General features: G+C 39.7%; 1 protein-coding gene across 4 annotated transcripts; it reads left to right on the forward strand.

Annotated features, from left to right (window-relative positions):
* The first annotated feature begins 11 nt into the window (after positions 1-11).
* Positions 12-17213, forward strand: GPATCH11 (G-patch domain containing 11). 4 transcript variants are annotated; one of them, XM_026454763.1, is made up of 9 exons: positions 12-130; positions 3909-3980; positions 5178-5404; positions 6217-6258; positions 7447-7567; positions 7696-7786; positions 10151-10264; positions 11630-11711; positions 16278-17213. In XM_026454763.1, exons 2-9 carry the CDS (start codon positions 3922-3924, stop codon positions 16289-16291), a joined length of 750 nt encoding a protein of 249 aa, XP_026310548.1. In that variant the 5' UTR covers positions 12-130; positions 3909-3921; the 3' UTR covers positions 16292-17213. The 4 variants fall into 4 exon arrangements, with proteins under 4 accessions (XP_026310548.1, XP_026310546.1, XP_026310547.1 ...); XM_026454761.1 differs by lacking the exon at positions 16278-17213 and adding an exon at positions 12418-15367; XM_026454762.1 differs by lacking the exon at positions 16278-17213 and adding an exon at positions 14582-15367.
* Positions 17214-17566: the final 353 nt, after the last annotated feature.

The following is a 17566-nucleotide window of genomic DNA, read 5'->3' on the forward strand; positions in this document are numbered from 1 at the left end:
GTCTGCGCTCCGAAACTGCTGTGAGCCGAGGCCCGGAAGTCCGATGCTGGTTGGTGAGCGCATGTGCAGCGCGTTCTCCGCGGAGCTGAACCCGGGCGAGTAGAGAGCTGTCAGATAAGAGAGCTGTCAGGTAAGGGTCTGGGGAGCGCCGGTAGAATGATAAAAGGCAGCGTGCGCTGGCCGTGACTGCCATATCATACCGTCAGCCACCTTTCCATCCGTGGGTGATTGCGTCTGTGGGGCGCTTGCAGCCAGGAGGAACGCGGGAGGGTAGGGATCAGCGGTTCCTGAGCGTAGTGTTGAGAGTGGGACATTTCTTGTCACATTTATACTGTAGGTCCATCTCTCCACTTTTATATGTAATAGTACTCTCAATATGTTTCCTGACTACCCCCGCTAAAAAAAACCAAAAACAAACCTACTCCTACAGTCTTCCCACTCTCAAAAAATGTTAACTCCTTCCACGTATTCAGGCCAAAAACTTAGCGTTATATTGACATCATTCTTTACATACTACCTACAACATCAGCAAATCCTGTAAGCTCTACCTTCAGGTATACCCCAAATGCGACCACTTCCATTGCTATCACTCTGGTCCAAGCCTCCATCATCTCTGCCAGGGTATCGCCTTGTGACGTTTATGCTTATGTTTGATGGAAATGGATAATGCTGAAGTATATTTTACCACTAGAAAGAGAGCTTTAAAAGCAACCTGTAACCCCATTCAGATGTGCCTGGCACTTTAAATAGGTCTCTTAAAAACAATGTAATCCTATTTGCAAGGCACTGTGACCTAGATTCTTTGTGGTTTTGAAATAGTCATTTAGCCATACTGAACCTTAATTTCTCCAATAGGAAAAACAATTCCTGCCTTGTAGAGTTGTTGGTGGTGGTTAAGTGTGATAAAAATGTGTGACATACTGGGTAAATGTTAAACCATTATGTGTAAAAATGCTGTTATTACAAATGAAGAATCTGAGGTTTAGAGGGAGTGGGTGAATTATCATAAATGCTGTACATAATAGTGCACATTTTTAACTGATAATAAAAATAGGTAAACTAAACTGTAATGTTTAAAGATGCATACATGGATGACAAAACTACCAAGAAAATGAAGGAAATGATTGCCATAAAAACCAGAATAGTGACTATTCTTAGAACCAAAAGAGAGGTGCAACTGGGTAGGGGACGAGGGCTCCCAGGTGCCTGATAAGGTTCTACCTCCTGATAACTTTTGCTGCATAACAAATTATCCCCAAATGTAACAGCTTAAGATAACTGCAATCATTTGTTATCTCAGAGTTTCTATGGGTCAGGAATTTGTTAGCAGCTTGGCTTAGTTTATTAGCATGGACTTTCTTAAGAAGTTGCAGTGAAGATGCCAGCCCAGGCTGAGTCATTTGAAGGCCTCCCTGACTGGAGCAAGAGGATCCATTTCCCAGGTAGCTCACTCCTGTGGCTCATGAGTTTGTGCTGACTTTTAATAGGAGGACTTGATTCCAATTGTGTGACCTTCTCCATAGAGCTTCTTGAGTATCCTTATTATGTGACAGCTGACTTCCTTCAAGTGAGTCATCCAACTTCAAAGTTAGAATGACCCAAGAGCTGCAGTTATGACCAATAAATCAACTCCATCATTTCCACAAAATCCTATTGGTTACACAGATTAATCCTGTTCACTGTGGAAGGAGACTACACTAAGGATGTAGAAAACCAAGCAGCAAGAATGATTGGGAGCCATGTTGGAGGGTACCACATGGTTACAAGAATGTTTGACTCACAAAAATGTATTAAGCTGTGTGTTTTATGTGTTTTCTGTACTTATTTAAAAAGTGTTTAAAAATGACATGTTGACATAGGATAAAGTTACAAAATCACAAATATTAAAGACCCTTTTTGTCCTCATTGTTGCTAAACAATTATTAAGCATTTATGTTTGGGATGCAGTGGTAGATAGGGATGATATAGGGGACTTATTTTTGTGTTTAACACAAGACATACATTATCTAGTTGAGAAGATATACATTAAAAATATAAAAAATCAGGCCAGGCATGGTGGCTCATGCGTGTAATCCCAGCACTTTGGGTGACCAAGTGAGGCAGGTGTATTACTTGAGGCCAGGAGTTTGAGACCAGCCTGTCCAACATGGCGAAACCCTGTCTCTACTAAAAACACAAAAATTAGCTGGGTGTGGTGGTGGATGCCTGTAATCCCAGCTACTTGGGCGGCTGAGGCACGAGAATTGCTTGAACTCAGCAGGTGGAGGTTGCAGTGAGCTGAGATCACACCACTGCACTCCAGCCTGGGTGACAGAGTGAGACTCTGTCTCAAAAAACAAAAAAGAAAACCATCAAAAATTAGTATAGTAATCCTTTTTTCATCCAGTGTAATTTTCTAGACACTTGGCTGCAGTTGACAGAACCTCTACTTCAGCAAGCTTAGGTAATGCAGAAATGTATTAGTCTATGTAATGGGGTAGAATGCTAAGTCGCAGCATCAAAGAATCCACGGCCTTGAAAACTAGGCTCATTTTCTCTATCTGGCTTCATTCTTCAGACAAGATCCCTTCATGTGGCCAAGAAGATGGCCATCCACAGCCCAGCTTCACATTCTCCCAGTTCAGAAACACCCGTAAAAGACTTTCTTTCCCCGACAACCCGTATATTCATATAATGTAAGGAAAGAGATGGTTATTTCCCTGCCTGGGTCATCTCGTCCCCTGTTGCTGGACATGGGGTACTATAATTCACCATCTTTGTGCCCAAGGAAATACAGGATGCTGACATTGCCACCTTCTACTAGAACCACATGAAGGGCAGAGGGTTGGGTTCCCAAAGGAAAAGATGGTACGCAGGAAAAAACAGTATATATGCACCACAACAAGTGACTACACTTTTGTCTTAAAAGCAACTGAACTAGCAACGTTGACATTGCCTGTGAACCTGTTAGAAATGCAGAACCTCAGGTTCCAGCCTCAGAATCAGATTCTGCATTTTAAGAAGATCTCAGTGCAATTTGTATACACAATAAAGTTTGAGTAGTACTTTTGCAGATAATTACTTTAACCCATTAAGGGCCAGTAATTACATGATTTTAACTATTTTGGATAGAAACTGTCCCTCAAAAATATTTCCATATAAGTGAGTTGTTAACTATATCGAGTTCCAAATGAGCAGCTTGGACATAAAGTGCTGTAGAGAAAGGCCTGGAGTGGTCAGGACAGGTTTCTGAAGGGAGGGTAGCCTTGGCCTACAGGGAAGAAATGTCTATGCTGTGTTCAGAGGGCAGTGAGAAGCCATGGGGCTTGAATAATGAATCCTTAGGGACAGTTGTGTCAGATTATGAAGGACATCTCATGCTTTGCAAAAGTGACTGGTCCCCCACTGCCTACAGAGTCAGGTTTAATGAAGGATTTGAAACAGGCTAGTAACCTGACCTGACTTGTATTTAAAAACAAACAAGCAAATAAACAAAAAACCTCTGGATGGGGTGCAGAGGATGGACTGGAAGAGGAGACCAACTAAGAAGCTGGTTAAGAAGCTGTTGTAATAGTTCAGGTGAGGGAAAAAAAAAAAAAGTGCCTGAACTAAAGCAGTGGTCGCAACTGTAGAAAAAACATCTGTGAGGAGTTTTATGAAGGAAGACTTGACAGAGCTTCATAAGAGGTCAGGAAGAAGGAGATAATGATGACATTAATATGGAAATACAGGGGATGTAGAAGGCTGGGGAGAGGGGAAAGAAATGAGTTGTTTAGATTGTTGAGTTTGAAACGTCCACAGATAAAGATGTCCAAAGGGCACGTGAATATATAGTAGAGCTCTAGAGACAGCTCGTGGCTGCAGATACAGAAAGGTTTGTTTCCATTCTGATAAACTAAAAAAAAAAGTAATTATTACTTTATTTGTAGATACTATAGCCATATGAAGTTGAACATGGCAGAAGAAGAGGACTATATGTCTGATTCCTTCATTAATGTCCAGTAAGTAAATGTGCATACCCAGTGCAATGATATGTATAAGATGTGTAGATTAAGCAATGACATTTTATTTTATTTTATTTTATTTTTTTGAGACAGGGTCTCACTCTGTAAGCCAGGCTGGAGTGCAGTGGCACAGTCATAGCTCACTGCAGCCTCAAACTCTCCAGGCTCAGGAGATTCTCCTGCCTCGGCCTCCCAAGTAGTTGGGACTGGCAGGCCTGCACCATCGTGCCCAGCTAAGTCTTCTTTTTCATTATTTGCAGAGACAAGGTCTCACTATGTTGCCAAGGCTGGTCTCCAACTCCTGAGGTCAGACTTTGGCTTCCCAGAGTGCTAGGATTACAGGCATGAGTCACCGTGCCCGGCCTGACATTGAGTTTAAATGTGCGGTTGGAAAGTCAGTCTTCTTGCTTTATGGAAATACCTCCTATGCCTCCGTACAAAGATACTAGAAGCCACTTCCTCCTTTTAATGCTAACCATTTTACTTTTGCCCATGATCCTTTTTATTGCCTTCTTCCAAGGAAATTTACTTCTTTTCCTTTATTTCATCATATTGTCTCTTCTAGTAGTTGGGACAACTTTGTTCTTTATTATATACAACTTTGTTCTTCATTATTGCCAACATCCTAGAAACATAGTAAGTCTAAACTTACTATATCTGATTTCTTCAACTTTGTGCTTTCCTTATTTTCCTATGATCTGGCACCAGCCTTCATCATTTCTACTAAAACAGCCATTCTTAGAGGTCACTGATTATGCTCTAATGTCATAATAACAAAGATGATCATATAGGTAGTGCCGAAATATTAACTGTTGTCGGGTGAGTAAGTGACAGAGTTATGAGAAAACTTGGCCAGGAGTGGTGGCTCATGCCTGTAATCTCAGCACTTTGGGAGGCCGAGGCAGACGGATCATCTGGGGTCAGGAGTTCGAGACCAGCCTGGCCAACATGGCGAAACCCCCTCTCTACTAAAAATGCAAAAAATAGCCAGGCATGGTGGTGGACGCCTGTAATCTCAGTTACTCAGGAGGCTGAGGCAGGAGAATCAGTTGAACCCAGGAGGTGGGGTTTGCAGTGAGCTGAGATCATGCCATTGTACTCCAGCCTGGGCGACAAGAGCAAAACTCCATCTCAAAAAATTAAAAGAAAAGAAAACTTTATGGAGTCATCTAAAAAAACTTTTCCCTTATTCAGAGAAGATATCAGACCAGGATTGCCAATGCTAAGGCAAATCCGAGAAGCCCGTCGAAAAGAAGAAAAGCAACAGGAAGCCAATTTGAAAAACAGGCAGAAGAGTTTAAAAGAAGAAGAACAAGAAAGACGTGACATTGGGTTGAAGAACGCACTAGGCTGTGAAAACAAAGGGTTTGCGTTGCTGCAAAAGATGGGCTATAAAAGTGGTCAGGCACTTGGCAAGAGTGGTAAGTCACAAGTGGAAATAGACAGGTATTCCTTAACACCTAATTGTGACTTATGGATGAGGACCAAAGCTGATGCTTTAATCTTTATCTACGTAGAAATTAAGACAACTTAGGCTTTTTAGTCTATTATGTATTAACAAGCCTTATGGAGAACTTTCATCATCCCGCATCCATTTTAGATACCACATGTGCCATCAAGAGCTGCTTATCAGCCCAGCTTAGCCTTGAAGGCACTAACAACTGAGATGGATGTGGCTTACAACAGAAGCAACAGAGAATGGTGATAAATGATGGGCTGAGAAGTGCAATGGCTAAAGACATTGAAACAACACTGAGGATGATGGCAAGACTTTGCCCTGCTTGCTCTGTACCTGTGGCAGCCATCTGAGTGACAGTCCAGTTGGAGAGGCTCAATTCTCACCTCTCTTTCTAGGAAGTGAAACTGCTTATTAAGATAGAGAGGCTATATATTTATAGTAACCTCTGTAAACAGTTTTTCTTTCCTTTATCGTAATTGCTTTGCTTTCACTTAAGGCTATAACCCTCTTGCAGCAATAATATCAGTGTTGTTCCTTCTTAAAACTCCACCTTCAGGTGGCATACGAGGCTGTGAATCAGCCTTTTTGATGAGCAGGTATTTGAAGACAAGGGAAGTAATTGATTATATATAGAATACTGATGTTCAGATTTCAGTTTTGAATATCATTGAAACAGGAGGGCATATGCATAGAGCATTGTAAAGTTGCATACTTATACTGTCCTGTAGTTTGAGGAAGATTTTCTAAAGTAGTTTGTATTTCATTCTCTTTCAGGGGGTGGTATTGTTGAACCGATTCCTCTCAATATCAAAACAGGTAGGTAATTATTTTGGAGCATATTTGCCAGTAATAATAACTTACCCTTAGATCTACCACATATATTTGCTCAATAAATACTTTTTTGAAATGATGGTACTGTTACAGTTCAGTAAAATTTTGTTAAATTTCTAAACATCTTCAACCAGAAAAGAAATAAGTTTTAGTGAGTATAAAATAAAATTTAAACTACACAAATGTGGGAAGAACAAATCATTATAACCATTGAATGTGCAATACTGTTTTTGTCCATTGAAATGTCTTAAAACTGTTTGGCTCTGGGAGGCCGATGCAGAAGGATTGCTTAAAGCCAAGAGTTGGCTGGGCATGGTGGCTCACGCCTGTAATCCCAGCACTTTGGGTGGCTGAGGTGGGCAGATCACCTGAGGTTGGGAGTTCAAGACCAGCCTGGCCAACATGGAGAAACCCCATCTCTACTAAAAATACGAAATTAGCCGGGCATGGTGGCACATGCCTGTAATCCTAGCTATTCGGGAGGCTGAGGCAGGAGAATCACTTGAACCCAGGAGGCAGAGGTTGCGGTGAACCGAGATTGCACCATTGTACTCCAGCCTGGGCAACAAGAGTGAAATTCCATCTCAAAAAAAAAAAAAAAAAGTAGCTAGGAGTTTGAGGCCAGCTTGGGCAACATAGCAAGACCTCGTCTCTGCCAAAAATTTAAAAAATTACCCGGGTGTAGTGGCACACACCTGTAGTCCTAGCTACTCAGGAGGCTGAGGCGGGATGATTCCTGGAATCCACAAGTTCAAGGTTACAGTGAGCCATGATTGTGCCACTACATACCAGCCTGTCTCTATAAAAATAAAATAGAATAAAAGTGTTCTGAGACAGATTTACCTACCAAATGTTTTGCTTAATACATTGGATGAATTCAAGAGAAAAAGATATATTTTATTCATCATACTTAAATAAAACTATAACCGTTAATACTATTTTTCTGATTTGAAAAATTGTTTCTAGTATTACTATCTTATAAGATTAATAATCTTTGTAAAAATCAGATTATGTTTTGGGCTTAAAAACCTTAGTGTTTTCTACTATTAGTGTATTCAGATGATTTGTGAGTGATAGTACTCAAGTGAGAATTGCATTTAATCTGTACATACATTGTCTTGTTTTGAAGCACAAAGTCAGTATGTTTCTCATCAGAATTTTCGGTTTGAATAGGGAAAAGTGGCATTGGTCACGAGGCATCATTAAAACGGAAAGCAGAGGAAAAATTGGAAAGCTACAGAAAAAAGATACACATGAAAAACCAAGCTGAAGAAGAAGCTGCAGAACAGTTTCGGTAAAGCTATTTTTGAGCTGGGTTTGGTTTTATTTCCTCTTTATTGTGGTATGTTCTCTGGTACTTGAGCATATAAAATGGTGAAAGAGAATGTAGACCTTCAGTGTAAAATTTTTCCTTTCAATTAGAATGCGACTTAAAAATAAGCAAGATGAAATGAAGCTAGAAGGAGATCTCAGAAGAAGCCAGCGAGCCTGTCAACAATTGGATGCCCAGAAAGTAAGCCTTTTACCAGCTTTCAGTTTAGTAAAGTGTTTTTGTACCCACTGTGATTTCATATATATGTGTGTGTGTGTGTATATATACACACACGTATATATATTTATATTTGCGTATATATATATTTTTTTAAAAACTAAGAACTCCAAGCCTGGTTTGTCTACTCATTAAAGCTTTCATGTAATGTGCACTTCTGATCTGTGATAATTTATATAAAAATGCCTTATTTACTATAGTAACCTGAGTTGTCTAGGTTACTATGAAACCGAGGGTTTTACAGTAAGTATAGTTTTATAGTAACTATAGTAAAACAAAAAGGGTTAAATGAAATTTTACATTTAATTGTTCTCTGCTTATTTGAATGTCAATTACGACTATTATGTGCAGAAATTCTGTTCTTTATAATATTTGATTAACAAGAATAGCCTATTTTCAGTTCCTATTCAGTATCTAATATGTGTCTAACTATTACAATCAGGGTGGGCCAGAGGTGATGGCTCAATCCTGTAATCCTAGCACTTTGGGAGGCAAAGGCAGGATGATTATTTCAGCCCAGGAGTTTGAGACCAGCCTGGATAACGTTTCAAGACTCCATCTCTACAAAACATTTTAAAATTAGCTGAATGTGGTGGTACACACCTGTAGTCCCATCTACTCAGGAAGCTGAAGTGGGAGAATCACTTGAGCCCAGAAGGTTGAGGTTGCATTGAGCTATGTTCGTGCCACTGCACTCCAGCCTGGGTGACAGAGTGAGACCCTGTCTCAGAAATAAAATAAAATCAAGGTGGAATGCTATCTAGTTCAAATTTGAATGGTTTTTTAAAAAATTCTGTCTCTGGCTGGGCATGGTGGCTCATGTCTGTAATCTCAGCACTTTGAGAGGACGAGGCCATAGGATTGCTTGAGTCCAGGAGTTTGTGACCAGCCTGGACAACATAGCAAGTCCCCATCTCTACAAAAAAGAAAAAAAATAATAATAAATTCTATCTTTGCTTTTATCTTAGTGGTTCAAGTACTATAACAATAAAATGACTTCATTTGAGGGCTGGGCGCAGTGGCTCAAGCCTGTAATCCCAGCACTTTGGGAGGCCGAGATGGGCGGATCACAAGGTCAGGAGATCGAGACCATCCTGGCTAACACGGTGAAACCCCATCTCTACTAAAAAATACAAAAAACTAGCTGGACGAGGTGGCGGGCGCCTGTAGTCCCAGCTACTCGGGAGGCTGAGGCAGGAGAATGGCATAAACCCGGGACACAGAGCTTGCAGTGAGCCGAGATCCGGCCACTGCACTCCAGCCTGGGCGACAGAGCGAGACTCCATCTCAAAAAATATATAAATAAATAAATAAATAAATAAATAAAATGACTTCATTTGAAGTCTCAAAAAGGTTTGTAAAATTTCCATTATGTATTGATTACTGGAATCAATCTCTCACTTTCCTGTTCTTACGTATTACTTTACTTTGAATGTATTTCATGGCACTTATGATTTTGTAGCATATATATATTATTTTGTACCCATAGCCTATCTTTCTGCTAGACTGTCAGGAGGAACTTAGAGACAACTGGACAATTCTAAAGAATTGGACTTGGCATCCCCATAGTTCATGATATAATGTTTTTACTTATTTTTTTTTTTTGAGATGGAGTCTCACGCTCTTGTCAGGCTAGAGTACAGTGGCGTGATTTTGGCCCACTGCAACCTCCACCTCCCGGGTTCAAGCGATTCTCCTGCCTCAGCCTCCTGAGTAGCTGGGATGACAGGCACGCACCACCACGCACAGCTAATTTTTGTATTTTCAGTAGAGACGGGGTTTCACCATGTTGACCAGGATGATCTTGATCTGTTGATCTCGTGATCTATCCACCTCTGCCTCCCAAAGTGCTGGGATTACAGGCATGACCCACTGCACCCAGCCAGTGGTTTTACTCTTTTTTTGTTGTTGTTGTTGGAGACGGAGTCTCACTCTGTCACCCAGGCTGGAGTGCAGTGGCGCTATCTCAGCTCACTGCAAGCTCTGCCTCCTGGGTTCACCACCATTCTCCTGCCTCAGCCTCCCGAGTAGCTGGGACTACAGACACCCGCCACCATGCCCGGCTAATTTTTTTGTATTTTTAGTAGAGACAGGGTTTCACCGTATTAGCCAGGCTGGTCTCAATCTTCTGACCTTGTGATCCACCCGCCTTGGCCTCCCAAAGTGCTGGGATTACAGGTGTGAGCCACCATGCCCGGCCCAGTGTTTTTACTCTTAAGGCCACACTTGGTGAATACGTATTGAAAGAATGAATTCATGTTGACATGAACATATTTGTCATGCTCTTATGTTTAGTATGTTTAATTGAGAATACTTCTGTATTTTCAGAATATTCAGGTTCCCAGGGAAGCATGGTACTGGTTGAGGCTTGAAGAGGAGACTGAAGAAGATGAAGAAGAAAAAGAACAGGATGAAGATGAATATAAGAGTGAAGATTTAAGCGTATGCTTTGGCACCATTTCCTTCATAGGGTGTCTCAGCCTTGGCAACATTAACACTTTGAGTTGTGGTAATCCACTGTTGTGGGGAGCTGTCCCGTTCATTGCAAGATGTTTAGCAGCATCTCTGGCCTCTGCTCACCAGATACCAGTTGCACTTTTGCTTATGACAACCAAAACCCTCTCCAAACATTACTAAATGTCCCCGAGGGGAAAAATAACCCCTGGTTGAGAGGTACTGCATTGCAGGATTATTTTATTAACCCCAAATGAAAACTTACATATAATTTTTCCCTTTAGCTTCCATTTGTCCTCTCATCTCAGCTTCAGTTTGGATGATGAATTAGCAACAAATGTAAATTATTTTAATTTATACCTTATTTCCTGCAAAACTTCTACAAGTGATTCTAATGTGTACTTTTTTCGCCTACTTATAAACAACAAAAAAACACAATCAAAAGGAAATGGAGGCCGGGCGCGGTGGCTCACGCCTGTAATCCAAACACTTTGGGAGACCAAGACTGGTGGATCAGTTGAGGTCAGGAGTTCAAGACTAGCCTGGCCAACATGGTGGTGTATTTTAGTCTCTACTAAAAATACAAAAATTAGCCAGGTGTGGGGCACCCAATAATCCCAGCTACTTGGGAGGCTGAGGCAGGAGGATCACTTGAGCGTGGGAGGCAGAGGTTGCAGTGAGGTGAGATGATGCCACTGCATTCCAGCCTAGGTGATAGAGCGAGACCCTGTCTCAAAAAAAAAAAACAAAAAAACGGAAGACCCTGTCTCAAAAAAAAAAAAAAAAAAGACCACATGTATGATTCTATTTATATGAAATGTCTAACATGGGCAAATCTATAGAGATGGAGAGTAGATTAGTGGTTACCTAGAGTTGTGAGAAAATGGAGTGAATACTAATGTATAGGGTTTCTCTTGAGTGTAATAATTTTGTAGAAAACATTCACAATTTGAAAAATCTATATTCCACTTAATTGGGAGACCACTGATGGCAATTGAGACCACTTTTATGGCAAAAGGAGGCAATATTCACCTTCGCCTTATCTGGGGGAGGTAGATGCCTTGAAAGTAGAAAAAGCCTTTAAAGGATGCTGATAATAAGGCCACCCAAAAACTATTTTCTCAATGTTAACAAGCAGTCTCTATTGTGTCTGGCAGACTTGTGAAAATCTCAGGGTGGCTAATGAACTGGAACACATTCAAATATATCAGTTCTGCCCTTGACATTTCTGATAACTATTCCAGAGTATAGCAGAATATTTACAGCCTTGAGCTAATTCAGCATGATCTAAGAGCCAGAAAACCAAGGTTCTGTTCAATGTAAAGTATTAATGTGCTTGTATCCTAAATCTAGGTACTGGAAAAATTACAAATATTGACTAGTTATTTAAGAGAAGAACATCTGTATTGTATTTGGTGTGGAACAGCCTATGAAGGTAAGAAAATGCTTTATACTTTTTAAAAATAGATGAATACTCTCCAATTTTTAGTTAAAGTCATTCCCCCACTGACAATGGAAATTTCTTATTCCATTCAGATGGCAATGTGGGTCCAATGTCTTAAATAGTGGATATAGAAATAATTGAGGCTTTATGAAAATTGCATTTAACTTTTAAACTGAATGTGTGGAAGGGAATTTTTCAGTGTTTTGTTTCAAAAGAAATAATTTTAGAATAACCTGAGGATGATGAATGTTTTGTGCTTTATTTTTAAAGATTCTTTCTTTGGCTACAGATATTTGAAAGAATTTATATTAAATTTTTAAGAGCTACTGTTTATATGGTCAGATAGAATATTACCCCTAAACCATAGAAATCAGATATGTTGAAATCCATTCCTTTTTTTATTTTATTTTTCCATTGTAAGGATAGAAATGGTTTACACTTACTAGGTGTCTTAGAGAGCCAAGTGTTTCTCCTTCTAACACCTTTTCCCCAGCTACCTTTGCTAACTTGTATTTAAGAACTTTGTACTTGAGAGTGAAGCATTTTTGGTTATTGTTGTTTTTATCTTTTCTGGTTTGTTTAGCAGAATAAGTAGAAAACATCAGATCAAAAAATGCATGTTACGTTGAAATAATATTCTAGAATAGTTTACTGGAGAAGTTGTATTGATCTTTCATTTCCCCCACATAACTTACAGATAAAGAAGACCTATCTTCAAATTGTCCAGGACCAACTTCTGCAGATCATGACTAAGATTATCCCCAATAAAGCAGAAGAATTTTTTTATGCCAGTAAAGAAAGAGGGACTTTATATAATGTTTTGTTCTTTTTGTACCTTAGAATATGAGTGTTCACTGACTTGAAAAAAATAATGCAATGGCATTTCAGAACACAAGTATCATAGAGATGGATAGTTACAATTTATTGCTGTATTGTGATACATGAGGGGTTTAAGGACACCAACAGGTAACCATCTTATTCCCCTCTTCACTTTAGAACAAATTGAGAGATAAGAAATGGGAGCCAGAGGAAGAGAAAAATATCCACTTTATCAGTGAATAAACTGAAATAGAGAAGAAGGTTGACTTTTTCTCCAGTTAAACACTCTAATATTTCTCCCTGATTGGAGAGAACAGCGGGTCTCTGTCTTGTTGGAGCAGAGCCCATCTTTGCATTCTGAGACCAGTTAGCTTTCAAGGTCAGGGAAACCACCAGGGACTGGACCACAGATGCTTAGTTCCTTCTTTTATCACCTGTGGGATGAGACAGTTCTCTGTTGGGAAGGAATGAATGAGGGTTCAGAGAGCTTTTTCCTACACTTCTTGCTTTGAAAGGGCGAGGAGGGGAAAAGTATTCCCCTCAATAAGGCTGATGTCAGAGGCAATGTTCCACCAGTACTACTAAATTCTAATCCATTTTACAAACAAAATAACTGTGATAATTTCTGGTAAAATCATGAGTTTTCATGACAATGTCTGCATCCATTATATGTGATCTGTTGGAAGTTTTGGCTAGAGAAACTTAAGAATTGTGAGGAAACTCAAATATCGTGTGATTCCAGTACTTACTGAATTTGGAAACCCCTTGATAGCATTCCCAGCAAGTGATAGTTCAACCTTTGCCTTTATTCTTCTAGCCACAGGGAGCTCACTGCTTTAAAACCATTCCATTACTGGGTAGCTCTAAATTGTTTTCATTGTTTTCTCTTAAACTGAAATCTGCTTCCCTGTAATTTTACTGAATACAGCTGACATACCATGTGGCATACTATGAAAGAGCTCCATCCAGGGTGAGGCATCAAAATCATGAACGTTTTTAAAAGTTCATATGCTCAGGTGTCTCTCCTAGTGATTGATTTTGATTCATCTAGTCTAAGGTGGTTCTGGATGTCTGTATTTATTTTGAAGTCCCAAGAATGAGTCATAAGCACCTGAGGATAAGAACTAGCGCTGAGATTAAGTATGGAGCACCACCATTCTTTGGATAGAGTTGTGATCACCTGTGTGATTTTATAGCTCACCTTTTAGTTGGATTGAGCAAGAGAACAACCCCTTTTATTAGAAACAGCATACATAAGAAGATCGCAAAAACTAACCTACACTTGCTAGGGTAAGATAATCAGTAGTAAAACTTGTATTAATCTCTTAGTACAACTTGTATTAATCTCTGACTTAATATTACCTAATTCACTTTTCAAGCTTAACTTGGGGAGCTTTACAAAATAATAATAAAAGGGTCCCATCCCAAGAGATTCTGATGCCATTAGTCACTGTGACTTGGGCATCACTGCCCTTGATTCTAAAATGCAGCCTAGCTTGAGCCACTAATCTAGTTAACTTCTGGGCCTCAGTCTCCAGAAAACTAATTATTTTTATGAATGTAAATATATATATATAATATTTTAAGTTTATATGGTTGGATGCTATTGTTTAATACTTACTTTTTTGTTTTAAAAAAAAATTATAAAATTGGCTGAGCGCAGTGGCTCACTCCTGTAATCCCAGCACTTTAGGAGGCCAAGGCAGGCAGCTCACTTGAAGCCAAGAGTTCGAGACCAACCTGGCCAACATGGTGAAACCCCTCTCTACTAAAAATACAAAAATTAGCTGGGCGTGGTGGCGCACGCCTGTAATCCCAGCTACTCAGAAGGCTGAGGCATGAGAATTGCCTGAACCTGGGAGGCAGAGGTTGCAGTGAGCTGAGATCATGCTACTGCACTCCAGTCTGGGTGACAGAGCAAGACCCTGTCTCAAAAAATATATATACATATATATATATGTAATTTTATTAGTAGCTATTAATAAAACAGAGGAGTACATTTTACCCTTGCAATTACAGTCAATACTTTGGTGTCATTTCAGCCAACATACCAACATTCAGCCAAATCCCAAAGCCAAATGGATAATTTCAGATGGAATGGAGTTAGACAGGAACTGGCTTCCCTTTCTCCTCTTACTGACTATGAGGACAACCCACACCTGCTCAGTGGCCTAAAATATTTTAAATATGTTCATGACAATGATGCTGCGAATGCCAGAATAACACCGATGGAACCCATGACTTCACCAGGATTGTGGTCTCCATTTACAGGCCTAGGACTAGAACTAGACCAGCTTACAGAGTGGGAAATATCCCTCCATTCTTGTCCACTGAAGGATAAAAATACAGGCATTCAGCCAGGTGCGGTGGTGCATGCCTTTGGTCCCAGCTACTCAGGGGCCTGAGGTGGGGAATCCTTTGAGCCCAGGAGTTTGAAACCAGCCTGGGCAACACAGTGAGAGACCTCCATCTTAAGGAGAAAAAAAAAATCAGGTTTTCAATATGAGTAAAAACTTATTTTTAGGCCTTTTATGACTTTATAAATAGGCAATAATGAACACCGAGGGAAGCAAAACATTGAAAAGAATTTTAAAATTTGTTGTAGAACATTCATATGAAATTTGAAACTGCAAAACAATGTAAAATGTCTTGTTGTCGTTTACGTTTGTATATATTGTGCTATGTCTATTTTCAAAGTCCTATCTAGAAATTCTAAAATGTCTTATTTTCTTAATTAAAAATCCAGAATACTGCAGTTTCAGAAATTCAAAATAAATACTTTAACATACCAAATTGGTTTTTCTAACAAACATTTATTTCAATTGTTATTTGTTAAACATTTAATTGTTGAAATTTGAAAATGAACATTATTATTTATTAGACACAGTTTACAGGCTCAAGCATTCAAAATTATTAACTTTGAGTTCCTGCTTTCTTCACAGCAGTGCACTCATTGCTTTGTGGTATACAAGAGTGACAGCTTGTCCCCATTCTTACAGTTTAATGAAATTAGCAGTATAATGAAGAAAAGTGCTATATATGAATCACTGAGCTCTAAGACAAACTGGTAAGAATAATTAGGTACTAAATGGGAGTACTAGGGAGAAGATTCATTTTGAGTGGGAGATGTTTGAACACTTTGGAAATAGCACTGAATTTGGGTTCTAAAAAGATGGATATAATTTTGATATGCAAAGTTATGAGGAAAGAGTTACCGTATGATCCAGCCATTCTCCTAGGAATATACATCCAAGAGAAATGAAAACATGTCCACGTAAGGTTTGTACACAAAAGTTCATAGTAGCATTATTCATAGTAGCCAAAGAGTAGAATCAACCCAAATGTCCATCAGCTGATGAATGGATACATAAAATGTGACATATCCATATGATAGAATATTATTTGGCAATAAAAAGGAATGAGATGCTGATTCATGCCACAGCTGGGATGCACCTTGAAAACATTATACTCAGTGAAAAAGACCACATGTATGATTCTATTTATATGAAATGTCTAGCATGGGCAAATCTATAGAGATGGAGAGTAGATTAGTGGTTACCTAGAGTTGTGAGAAAATGGAGTGAATACTAATGGGTATAGGGTTTCTTTTGGGGGTGAGAAAAGTGATGGTTGCACAACTCTGAATATAGTAAACACTACTGAATCGTATACTGTATACGTGAATTATATGGCATATGAATTATATCCCAATAAAGCTGTTATTTTAAAAAAATGAAGAGAATTTCAGGTAGAAACCACAGAAGAGAGCCACTGAGTGCAAAAGCCTGGTGAGGTAAAACTGCAGACCTGCGTGGGAGGAGCTTACTCAGGAAACACTGAATATGGGAAGCATCATGGAAGCCTCCAGAGGAGCATGGCCTTGCCCAGTGAACTGCAGCCCGGTGAATCTCATTTTAGACTTCTGGCCTCCAGAACAGAAAGAGAATAAATGTGTGTTGTTTTAAGCCACCAAGTTTGTGGTAATTTGTTAGTTATAGCAGCCATAAGAAATTAATACATGTCCAAATCAAATTAACCCCATAAGAGCCATACATATTTGAGAAGCATTTTATTTGCCTCAGTTTTGCCTATTACACAGTTTCTAGTTATTTAGAATTTAAGCCAATAATGTCACCATATATCTATCTACTGTGATCCCTTCATCTATGACTATTTTTAAGAAATGTAAGATTTGGATATGTCATAATCACAGATCAAGAACTGCAGACATTGAGGCCTGGATGGCCATTTAGAGAGAAACAGTTAACACGTAAGTGGAGACCTTTCCTATCTTGCATTTTCTACAGTCTCCTCCTATCTTCCGTGCAATGTTCTGGCAGCACCTCAAGCTCACCATCACCAAATGGGATTCAACGTCTTCCCTCCCAAACGTGCTCTACCTCACCACGTTGATAGATATACAGGGGCCCCACTACTCGCTTAAGTTCTAAATTACTGAAAATCATGCAACAGGTAAAAGTGTGAGACAAATAAATTACCCCTCAAATACATGTGGCTCTTGGTGTGGGGCAAAGAAAGATCAGACTATTACTGTGTCTATATAGAAAAAAGTAGACATAACAGACTCCATTTTGTTCTGTATTTGAGATGCTGTTAATCTGTGACCCTACCCCCAACCTTGTCCTTGCAAGAGACATGTGCTGTGGTGACTCAAGGTTTAAAGGATTTTGGGCTGTGCAGGGTATGCTTTGTTAAACAAGTGCCTGAAGGCAGTATGCTTTGTGAAAAGTCATCACCATTCTCTTAATCTCAAGTACCCAGGGACACCTACAATGCCAAAGGTTGCAGGGACCTCTGCCTAGGAAAGCTAGGTATTGTCCAAGGTTTCTCCCATGTAATAGTCTGAAATATGGCCTCATGGGAAGGGAAAGACCTGATCGTCCCCCAGCCTGACACTCGTGAAGGGTCTGTGCTGAGGAGGACTAGTGTAAGAGGAAGGCCTCTTGGCAGTTGAGATAGAGAAAAATATCTGTCTCCTGACCATCCCTGGGCAATGGAACATCTTG

Source organism: Piliocolobus tephrosceles, chromosome 15, assembly GCF_002776525.5.
Source record: "Piliocolobus tephrosceles isolate RC106 chromosome 15, ASM277652v3, whole genome shotgun sequence".
Lineage (NCBI taxonomy): Eukaryota > Metazoa > Chordata > Mammalia > Primates > Cercopithecidae > Piliocolobus > Piliocolobus tephrosceles.